The following is a 12368-nucleotide window of genomic DNA, read 5'->3' on the forward strand; positions in this document are numbered from 1 at the left end:
TTGTACTAAACTAATACAATATATATATATATATATATATATATATATACTTAAAATAAAATAGCTATTTAAAATTTAAAAGACATTTAAAAGACTATTTAAAAGACAGTAAGACAGAAAATTTTAAAGTGCAGTGATAAAAATCAGGCCTGCTTTTTCTTTGCATTTATATTCTCCTCTTTTTTCTCTTCTGCGCTTTTTTTATAATATTATTATATTTCATTTATCTATGCTGTAATCATTTATGTTTAACTCGCATATTCTAACGAGCTTATCTCTAAAAAAATATATGTATATATATATTGCGCCGAAGTCTCTCCCGTACTTCAGGCCACCTCGATCGTCAAGAAATCAGATCACAAAAGAGAATTTCTCTACAATATAATGGTTTTATGTTCAGGACATCTATCAGAATAAATCAGAATGAATTTTGATCGGAATTATTTCGTTTTCCTTAGATTTCTATTGTGTTTAAAAAAGGGAATAATTCCAATCGAAATTTCATTCTGAATAATTCTATAATACATCTTATAGTTCAGAGTTTTAACACTTCTGTCATTTCTCAATAAAGTTCTCATTCTTGTTGTACTGTTGTGCACATTTATTCAGTGCGATTAATGTGTTCTCCATGTAAAACGTGCGAGCATAACAATATATATATATATATACACATATATTGTAAGTATCTATATGTATAAAAAAATTCTTCTTTAAACGCGTTTATGGTAATTTACTCACGATATGAGATATAAGTAATCCAACAGGTTAAGTTTCAGACTTCTTGATGAAATAACTAGGTCTAGACTGATATAAAAATAATGTATCATGCAATGTAATAATACTGTAACAGCAGTTGCGCCGTGATCCGAGTTTTACAAATTTTCATTGCTTGCTGAACTGGCGATAATCGCGCATCAAAGTAGCAGGGAATGTGATTATTAAAATGAAAGATAAGTAGATAGAACTGTACAGCTTGCAGAACGATTATTAATTTAATGTGCCGCCAACGCATTTTCGCCAGTCTGAATACTCTAATATTCTATTGACATTCTCATAAATCTGATAATCTTTATCGTTCTTATTTATTTACGTTTATTACGTGTATATTTATTTTCTTTTTTATCTTCAAATTAACTTCTGAATTTTAACCATTTCTAGATCTACTATATATATCTAGCTTAATTAACATTTAATTAATTTTAGATTTCATTTGCATTATAATATCCTAAACCATGACGTCCTATAATTTTACAGAATAAAATAAATTTTATAGAATAAAATAAAATTTCAATGCGAACAGAATGTAGAATACGGTGATAAACATGTGAGAGAGTAGACGATTATGAATTTTAAATTCTCAAACTGCGCGTTCCACTTTTTTTTCTTGTTTTTAAAATCAGAATTTGGCCTAATAATTGTAAAAACTGTCGGAATCTTCATGATCTAATCATAGTGTTCATCAGACGCAATTGCAAAAAGTTAACTCGTGGATACATCAAAATGCCGTGAATCCACGATTCTGATAACAGTCATGAGCGACGGAAGTTAGAACCTCCGCCATCGCTTTGCCGGTCTCCTGCACCATGCTCTTCAGATAGCCCGTGTCTTTTTGCAGCAGCACGTGAGGATGATCGAATTCCTGTGTACGATATAATATAAAAATTTGCGTTTAAAAGATAGTTTATATCGAGACTAATACATAAATAAGAAATGAAGCATTTTCTTAATCAGTATTAGCTATATATAGTCAAAGATTTTGTAATTCAACTAATAAATGATTTACTCAACAAAACTCTAACGAAACAGTACAAAAATGATCAAAGGATAAATTCGTAGGATTTCATACAAGAAAATATAATATTTATATAAATCCAAGTATAATTTATGTTGTTTTAAAAGATGGTAAAAAAAATTTCATAATCTGGAACGAGAAATATAAAATATGTCACAAGAATGATCGATAAATTCGTTACATTGATTTTCCACAAACATAGAAAGAAAGAAAGCTTTTGTGGTCTGCTTAAATTCATTTGATGGGTCGCTCTAAAATTCGTAAAAAGACAAAATAAAGAAAAATTGGCTCACCACCACGTTACCGGCGTCCATCACCAAGATACGATCGCTATCCATAACAGTGTTGAGTCGATGAGCAATCGTTAACACTGTACACTTCTCGAATTTTTTCCTGATAGTTGTCTGAATGAATTCGTCTGTTCGCGGGTCCACATTCGCGGTCGCCTCATCCAGTACGAGTATTGGATTATTCCTCACAATAGCTCGCGCCAAGCAGACCAATTGTCGTTGGCCGACGCTGAGATTGGAACCGCCCTCATTAATGTGGGCTTCCAAGCCCATCTCCTTCAACTCGACTTCCTCAAGAGCTCGCCATAGTGGTTCGTCCATATACGAGTCGAACGGATCGAGGTTCCGTCTTAGGCTGCCAGAAAACAGGAACGGTTCTTGAGGGATAATACTGATCTTGGAACGCAAATCGTGCAAGCCGATCTGGTTTGTGTCGACTTCATCAATCTCAATCAGACCGTCCATGTCGGACAGGCGGAAGAGCGCCTGGATTAAGGATGACTTGCCAGCGCCGGTCCTACCAACGATGCCAATTTTCTCCCGCGGAAAGATAATAAAGTTGAGATTCTTAAGTACCGGCGGCTCCAGCGGTGCGTAGCGCAAAAACACGTTCTTGAACTCGATCTTGCCTTCCTGCGGCCATTCGGGCTTGGGTTTTTTATTAGGAGCACTTTCGAGAGGAGGCTCGCTGTCCACTTTGCTGGAAAAAGATTGAAAATATATTAACTGGATGTTATTTTACATTTTGACTGCTGCACGGATTTTTATCCAGTCCTAGAATCTAATGTTTTTCAAAATATTCGTGGTAATTCGATCCGAGTATATAAAGATATGCACGCGACGTGGAGTCGAGGAGAATAAATATCAAAGATATTAAAAAATGAGTTAAGTACTTGTACTCAAGGATACGCTCCACCGAAGTCATTTGGTTCTCCAATTCTGCGCTCTGACGCATGCCCCACTGGAACATCCCGGTGAGACCGATACTCTGCGTGATCGCCAGGCCTACATATCCGCCATCCATTGAACCTTGACTGTAGTTGTCTAGCACGAGAAAGCTCAGCGTGACCAACGTGATATACAGCACGCAGAAAACATCCAGCCAAAAACCGAAGGCGCGCGAGGTCGAGATAAAGATGTACCATGCGGACGAATGAATATCCTGGTAATTATCAAACTCCTTCGTGAGAATCGTTTCCGCCCCAAACGCGCGAATCGTCGATAATCCTTGAAGTGTCGCGCTCAGGTGAGCAAAGACCGGCGAACGTGCTAAGAAAAATTAGAAATTCCATTCAGTTTACCCGAAAAATTAAAATTTAATCGTAAATTAAAAATGAAATTAATGATGTGATTTCTATCTGTGATAGAATTTATCTTATTCTATCGAAGACACTGTGTCTATTCTATCAAAAGATGGATTTGCGATACTCACTGATGCCTTCAAGACGCTTGACGCTACGACTGGTGGCCAGATAGAAGATTCTCATGTAATAAAAGACAATACCAATTAGCACTGTGGGTATCAGCAGCCACACGTTCGCGGTGGCTACCACAATGATAATACCCAGCAGCGCTATACCGATCTGAAGACAGTCAATAAACGCAGCGGGCAGCATCTCATCAACCGCTCCCATGTCTTTGGAAAAGCGATTGAGTACACGTCCCGATGTATTAGTGTTGAAGAATCGCATAGTGGCGCGACTGATGCTACGAAACATGCGATCGTGCAAACACATTGAAGCCCTCATGCATGTCCAAAAAAACGTCCATGAGCGGATAAGGGTGATGATGATTGTTAGCACAATCAACCCACTGTAAATGTAGATGCACTGCATGCGGGTGAGAGGACTATTTGAGTTTTCTACAACACCGTCGTCCGTTTCGTTCATCTATAAAATGATATAATTAATAATTCTTATATAATCAATATGCGGAACAATCTGTAGAGACTTTTTTATAAATCTTGTTTTATTCACGTACTTAAAAATAAAACTTCTCCCTCTTAAAAATTTCGTATTTTAATTTTAAGGAAAAGTCCTTGTTCTTTTTTTGAGAATTAAATTACAAATTTGAATTTTTTCCGGCAATAATAATTACTTATTTTCAAATTCTTTATATATAATATTATAATAAAAACTGACACAATCTTTAGAAACAATTGTGAACAAAACTAGAATTGAAAGTGATGTAATAACTAAATAATAAATATATTATTTATTGTACACATAGTGACGCACTAACATAGTTTTCCTCTATATTAATCCATTGAGCGAGAAAAAAAGTCGCTGCCGCTAGCCGCAAATTGTGCTGTTATACAAAGCATAGCCACTATGAATATAATGTACCAATTGCCACCAGCACGAAAGTAATCCGTGTATACTTTACCGGAAACATTGCCTATCGTTCGCATTTCAGCCATCTGAAATTAACAATTAATACAATATGTTGTGATAATTTGGCATCAAAATATAAAATTATTCTATATAATATATATTATTCTATATAATATATAATATATTCTACATAATATACATATATATATATATATATGTGTGTGTGTGTGTGTATATATATATATATGTATATTTTATTCTATAAATTATTCTATGTATATATTTTGTATCATCTTATAAAATTATTCCAATAATAAAAAAATAGCATGCTTGTTTCTATACATGCATAATAAAAAACGCAAGAATTTTTTTTCATTACTTAATTATTAATTATTAAGGAATACTTTTTTAATATATTAAAATTTAATTTATAGAAAAAATAAAATATTCCATGTTTTGGAATACTTTTTAACAAAATTTCAATATTTCAGATTTATTCAATATTTCAAATTTTAGTTTCATTTCAGTAATTTTTAATTAAAAAATCCATTTTCAGCAAAATTTCAGCAAAAATTTCAGACATTTCAGCAAAAATTTTAGAGAAATTTCAATTCAATTTCAGCGATTTTTCATATGTTAGCTGAAAAATTCACTTTCAATAAAATTTCAGCAAATTTTCAGTAATTTCGTTAACATATTCTAAAACGGAATAATTTCAGCGAAACTTTTTTCACTAGGGATTTCACTAGGGATGAACTAATATTTATTGTATATGACTATAACTTAATATATAATACATATAATACACTTTCTTATAATTATCTTAAATCTTAGTTAATTAAAATACGTATCAGTAGTAACGTCACAAAATAAGTCCGAATTACCTCATGGGGCTCCTGTTTCGATGTATCATTCGTCATGACAGTACTCAGTGATGAGATGCTGGTACGAGAATTACTGCGGCTAACGGTAGTCGAGGGAGGTTGAGAGGATTTTTCATCCGTTTTCGCTTGATTTTCTAACAATCGACCGAAGTCCACACCCATGGATCTCAGCTCGTCATAAGTGCTGATAAATAGAAAATACGAAGCAATAGAAGTGACGGCGTTCTAAATATTTCCTTAAACTTGCAAATGTTCTAAAAATTTCTAAATATTCTAAAAATTCTAAAACTTATTTTATACGATTCGAACCATTCAAACATTTCGTCTCAATATTGATATTTAGTTTTTTTTCTATTAAAAAAAGTAATAATTCTTGATGTATTAAAATAAATATAAAATAAATCATTTTGCCGTATTTTGCCCATTGGGTAGATGAGTTAAAATTGTCACATATAAAAATCATTGTTTGTATATATTGTGGTATATTAATAAAAAAAAGTCTTAATAAATATCATTTTATTTTCTTTCAATCTACAAATTATACTCATCTCTATGTTCTTTTTTTGAATTCAAGGATTCAAAGATCCAATTGTGAAATTAATAATAACATTCTACAAAGCAATAAAATAAATATACGAATAAACGAACCTTAACAAAGAAATTGTAACGAGATTGCAATAAAATACTAATTAAAAGGTAGAAAGAAAAGTGCAGTAAAATCATTCATACCCTTCAGCCTGGATGACACCGTCCTTTAGAACGATAATTCTATCGACGTTGCGTAGATATTGCAATTGATGAGTGACGAGAATCCGAGTCTTGCCTCGTAAATATTTATCGATGCATTCTTCAAACATGTGTTTGCCCACATGAGCGTCTACGGCGCTCAAAGGATCATCCATGAGATAAATGTCGGCATCAGCGTAAATTGCTCTCGCCAAATTTATTCTGTAAGATATCAGCGCTTTATCAATATGGCTTGTGCTGATATGCTTTTTATAACTATTTATGCAACACAAAACTTTTCAAAAAAATTAAATAGAGTTTGTACAATTTTTTCATAAAATTAATTTTATTTGAAACAAAGTTAAACTATTAAATTGCATATATTAAGTGTATTGAAATTTAATTAAAATATTACACGCATATATAAATTAATTCTTCAGTGTTAAAAATCAAAACTCTTATTCCGTGTATCAAATGTAAAAAATTTAAACATAAATTTTTAAATAGTTGTTTAGAAATGAAAATTTACTTTTCTGAAAAATTAAATATATACGCAAAAAATATTTATTTTAAAATAAGAAAAAATCAAGAAAAAATTATAATTATATGAAAAATTAACCATATTAATAAAAAATTAATTATATAATTAAATTAACAAAGATAAAACGTTGACTAACAATAAAAAGAGAAAGCTAATTAAAATGTTAAAGAAAATCTTAAAAATTAAAAGAGAATCATCTGCATTTACAGATCTAAATATTATAGATATAAATTGTATAAATTTTGCATTCTTCATCTATATCTAATTAGAATAAATACAAACCAACCTAGCACGTTGGCCACCAGAAAGGCTGATACCCCTCTCGCCTACAATCGTCTTATCACCATAAGGTAGCAGATTGAAGTCTGTCTTTAACTGACACACTTTAGTTACACGATCGTATCGAACCTGATTCATCTTTCTTCCAAACAGAATATTTTGTCTCACCGAACCTGCGAAAAGCCACGGTTCTTGACTGGCATAGGCAATCTTGCCGTTAACCTGTGAAAATAGTATTTAAAAAAATAATAATATATATAAAATTTAGTTAATTTATAAATATTTTAATTAATTAGAAATATATATAAATTTTGAAATAAATTGATTAAATAATTTATTTTTATGGACAAAATAATTTATTCGATATTTTATATCTATTGAAATTTCTTAAATATTTAACTAAAAATGGAATTGTCAACGTACTTTAATGGAACCTTCTTGCAAACGCAATTCTTTCAGAATGACGTTCAATAAACTGCTCTTGCCTGCGCCGACCTGACCGACGACAGCGATCAGTTCACCGGGACGCACTTTCATGTTGATTCTCTGCAAGGTGTCTTCTCGTTCATAATCCAGCCACTTAGCGTTTCCGTTTTCGATGGAGATGCTGTACTCGACATTGTTCGGTAAATGCACATCGTTTTTTTTCTGCGCGAAATTTTCCTTCAAATTTTCCATATTGTTCTCCTTCACGTCCTGTTGATTAGACTCCTTTGCATTCTTGTCATCTTTTGTGTCCTCCTTATTATTTTCTTTGTTATACTTCTTTGCTTCGATCTCAGAAGCTGTCATTTCGTCATACATCAAGAACTTCTGCAATCTTTTTATGGACACTCTCGCTTCCGCTACCTGTGTTATTCCTAAATTACCAAAAAAAACAGAATTGAAAAATAAAAGAAAATAAAAATGTAGAGTAGTTCACCAAAATAAAGATATATAATTATTAACGGTATACATATACTATACCATCAATTATTGAGACTCAAATTTATATGACTAATAAAAGTGTATAAAATTGTAAAATATAATCGAAAAAAAATACAATAAATAGAACAATGAAAGATAAAAAAATAAATGAAATTAAAAGAAGGAAAAAGAAGATAAAGGGAAAAAATAATTTAAAGAAGGAAAAAAATAGAAGAAAAAAAATTTGAAGAAAAAATAGAGGAAATTAAAAGATAAAAAATTAAGAGATAAAAAATATATAAATTACGAGCGTCATCAACTTTGACGACATTATTCGTATAATTAATGTATTTTAGCACTAATTATCTCATACCTTGCGGAAAGAGAACAGTCATGGTTGTGCGTAAGCTGTTGTAATAGGCAGTTACTACGAATACTTTCTGGGCTGTAACCTTGTAACCGAACAGCACGTAAGCCAGCACTGTGATGAACAGCGACATCCTCGTGGTGAACATGATGAACGACATCGTGACACCTCTAATGTACGAAACCCATCGGATGACATTAACTTCTTTCCTGCAAACAAATTCTGTATCGTCAATCATTTTTTCTTTTTCCTATCGAATTGTATTTATTTTTTCTAAGAAACGCATATATGAATACGCAGATTTGTATTAAATCTATAATTTAATATCGATAATTAAAAAAAAGGCCATTGAAATTTCATAATTATAAATAAAATAATACAATGTTTTACAAATCACGTTGTTCAACGTAAAATTACTAATGTAAGCAACGATGCTTACTTTCTTGCTTTTTGTATGAGCGCGCTGAACGGATTCTCCCAGGTATACATTTTGATGGCTTGAATTCCACTTATGATCTCATTCGTCAATCGCACCCTTGCGTCGGTCCTGATGGCGGTTTTTAATCTCAGTTCTGACGATTTTTTGCCCAACCATCCTAAAAAATTTCAAGAACGAGACATGAAATGCAATTAGAAATTATTGGTGATTTACAAAAAGTGTTCACTATGATTCAGTAAACAAAAAATTAAGAAATTCTATGGTCGTCTGTTTTACTGATTAAATACAATAATTTTTGTGTCGCAATTTCTTTTTTTTTTATTAAAAAGATTAAAAATTTTTTCCAGAATTAAAGTATAAGCATTAATGTGTATTTGTAAGGGGGAGTCTACCGAAGAGAAAAAAATTTTGGAATTTTTGTGAACATAATAAAGCTCAAATAAAAAATAAAGAATAAATTAAAAATGACAAAGAAAGTAAACATTATCTTTCTAAATTAAGTTTTAAAATGATTATTAATTATAAAAAGGAAATCTCCCTTATAAAATTAAAAACTTACTTTACACTTAAACATCATAATTATTTTTAATTTTATTTGTGATTAATCGTTTAATCTTCTAAATTTTCTAACAATTTAAAATCAATTTTAGATTTAATTTTAGATTCCTAAAAGCAACATTGAAAATTATTATTCTCTGGCGTAAGTTTCATGTATAACAAATAAATAACAATGAAAAAAAACCATAACAATAATAACATAAATAAGCCTTATTTAATAAGAATTCATTGCTTCTAAAAAAATATACTTATTTTGAAAAAAATCGATTAATTTGTTATTTTTTCATAGTTAGAAAGTTCAATAATATTATAATATATTAAATAGTTAAAAAATAGTTATTTTCGTAAATTAAAATAATATTTTTTTAATACATTGCAGTGTCACAATATTTTCAATAAGCACGCGGAAACAATTTGCTGAAGAATTTAAAATTTTTCTGGATACAAATCTGAAAATAATTTTATTGGATCATTAAAATAATTATGTTAGAAAAGTGATAAGTAATCCTGTAAAAAAATATTGATATTTTAACAATCAATTTGAATTTCCAATAAAATTATTTTGATGGTCTAATGAAATTATTTTCAAATCTGCAGTCAATAAAATTATTTCTATTTGCATCAATATATTTTAAAAATAATTATTTTCAAAGAAATTTTTTTTTAATTTTTAACCAAAGCGAAAAAAATGATTTTTGAAATTCGATTTAGCGAAATTATTTCTAATTTAAACATTTCTGAACTTTGCTGACAAAAAACACACATATCACTTTTAATTCAATCGTTTGATTACTTTTATCATTAAAAATAATCAAAGCAGAGATTTTCTCACCTTGTAAAGGGATGAACATCAGCAAAAAAGCGACACCGATGACAGACGATACTCCGACGTCGATCACGTCATACATTACATACGTCATGATGATGGTTTCCAAAGGTCCGAGCCATAAATAATGGAGAAATATGATACTGATATCGAATCTGTTAACATCATTAGACAGCAAATTGACTGCCTGGCCGATTGTAGTCTCGCCCAGCGCAGTTTTGGTCAGCTTCAACGTCTTGCGATAGATTAGTGAACAGCAGGCCACGCGGATTTTCATGCCCATGTGCAACATACTTATCGTGTACGGATGGATAACGAACACGTTAAGAGCGGAGCACAAAATGACTCCGACGGCGTATCCATACGCGTAGGACTTGTCGATGTCCGTGGTGTTAAAGTAAAGTAACATCTGACCCAACAGTAATGGTTGCAGCACCCTGTCATATGAGAGATTTCAGAAATATTATCACTTATTTAGATAATCATTTAATATAATTATTAATTAGATCTTGAAGATTTTGTAGATGAGATTGGATCAAGCTGTTGTTTCAATTGATGTAAATGCATCAGGCAAACATACTATAAGTAAAAGTTTCTACAAAACTGGGAACTTCCACATTTTAATTACGACTTTTATCAAATTTAAGCTGAACAAATAATAAATGGAAGTTGATTGTGAATAATTTTAGAAAACATTTAACTTTAGAGTACGATACTTTAGAGTAAAATAGAAGATAGTTTAAAAATTTATATAAAGAAGATAACTACAATGGAAATTATTTAATAAAAATGAATTTTATCAATGAATTTTAATTTGCTTTTAATTTAATAATTTCATAATTACTAATTGCAATTATAATTTCATGAATTTTTATTTTCTTTTAATTCCATAAATATATATCATTCATTTAGTTAGACCTTTATTTTGGTTAAATATTTATTCACACACGATTAAAAAATACTGTGAAAATTATGTTAATAGACATCATGTTGATAGATAAAAGCCGTTTGATGGTAGATTTAATTCCGCAGAATTAAATTGTCAGTTTTTTTATACTAGTCAAGATACTACTTTTTTTATACTAGTCAACACAAGAAATATAAAAATTTGAAAACTCTGAAAAGAGATTCTTCAGAGAGAATTTCTGGGCGAGAAATGAGGGAGATTCCCAGCAAATAAGCTAAGGTCATTTTGACGCCATTTTAACATTAAAGTCATAAAAAATGCATCAAAGTTTGATTATACCTAAGCAAGATGTCCATAACGGCCATAAAGATCCCGTATAATAAGGTCTGGAAGCCGAAACACTTGATGAGGACTCTCATCAAGCTGGGCTCCTTGACCTTCTTCTGTGACCCGCTCTTCGCGATCTGCTCCAGCCGACGCTGATATGCCTCGCATTCTTCCTCCCAGGCCTTCGCTATTTTAACACCAAGAATACCACTTGTATGTTCTTTAAGCGGGGTGTACAAATCAGTTACTTCAAGATCTCGGCGATAACCCACCCAGAAAATGCGTAGGATCCAACTGCAAAGAAGAAAAGTAAAGCAAACATGTTTTACTCGTATGAATCATCCGCAATTTGTCTAATTTCTGAGTTTCTTTCGCTAATATTTAATTTCTTCCGCTATTTTTCAAGATATTACATCGCTTTACATATTATTATGCAAAATTAATCTATATCTTTCTTTCTATTTCTAAACCTATAAAAACCACGTTTAAAATTAACACAATCAATTAAAGTTTAAAGTAATATAATCGAGAAGAATTTTTTTCTGGAAAACTCGATGTCAAGATATATTTCTATACAAATTTAGAAAATTAAAATCGGGCAATACACAAAAAATTGTACGTTATTAAATATTACTGATTAATAAGGAACATGCAAAATAACATTATACAATTATACAATAATTAATATATGAAAAATGTTTTTTAATATTTATTAAATATATTAAAAACGTCGAGTTGTTAAATTTCATAAAAATAATCCTAAGTGATTTGATGAAAGAGATACGACTAACAACAACAGATCTATGAATTTAAATCAACAATTTTCCCTTCGAGAATAAGAAGACATGAGGAACTTAATGAAAATCATTCAAGCTATATTTGATTTCAGCGTTATATCTATACCAAATAAAATTGGAAAGATAAAATATATCGTTTATTTGCTACAACACAATTAAAAAAAATAGTTTTCCAGAAAAAGAATTCGAAGTTCGAACTCTTTTTTTGGGAAACTATTATTATTATTATTATTATTATTATTATTATTATTATTATTATTATTACTATTACTATTATTACTATTATTATTGTTCTAAACTTTAGTAATTAGTTTTAAACTAAAGTTAAAATTTTAGTTAATAATTTAATTTTAGTAAATGTTAATTTCGGTGTAATTTATTAAGAGAAATAAAAGT

At 30.3% G+C, this 12368-nt stretch overlaps 1 protein-coding gene across 1 annotated transcript in view; it reads right to left on the reverse strand.

Moving 5' to 3' along the window:
* Nucleotides 1–1495: 1495 nt before the first annotated feature.
* LOC105621670 (probable multidrug resistance-associated protein lethal(2)03659) overlaps nt 1496–12368 on the reverse strand; it is a 13443-nt gene continuing 2570 nt past the window's right edge. Inside the window, 14 exon segments of the mRNA XM_012203137.1 lie at nt 1496–1639; nt 2086–2782; nt 2976–3351; nt 3515–3971; nt 4324–4362; nt 4364–4501; nt 5300–5483; nt 6029–6247; nt 6853–7067; nt 7269–7705; nt 8125–8327; nt 8558–8714; nt 9948–10378; nt 11188–11469. Of these exon segments, the coding sequence (XP_012058527.1) occupies nt 1496–1639; nt 2086–2782; nt 2976–3351; nt 3515–3971; nt 4324–4362; nt 4364–4501; nt 5300–5483; nt 6029–6247; nt 6853–7067; nt 7269–7705; nt 8125–8327; nt 8558–8714; nt 9948–10378; nt 11188–11469 (3979 nt within the window).

The sequence above is a fragment of the Atta cephalotes genome (assembly GCF_000143395.1).
Source record: "Atta cephalotes unplaced genomic scaffold scaffold00035, whole genome shotgun sequence".
NCBI lineage: Eukaryota > Metazoa > Arthropoda > Insecta > Hymenoptera > Formicidae > Atta > Atta cephalotes.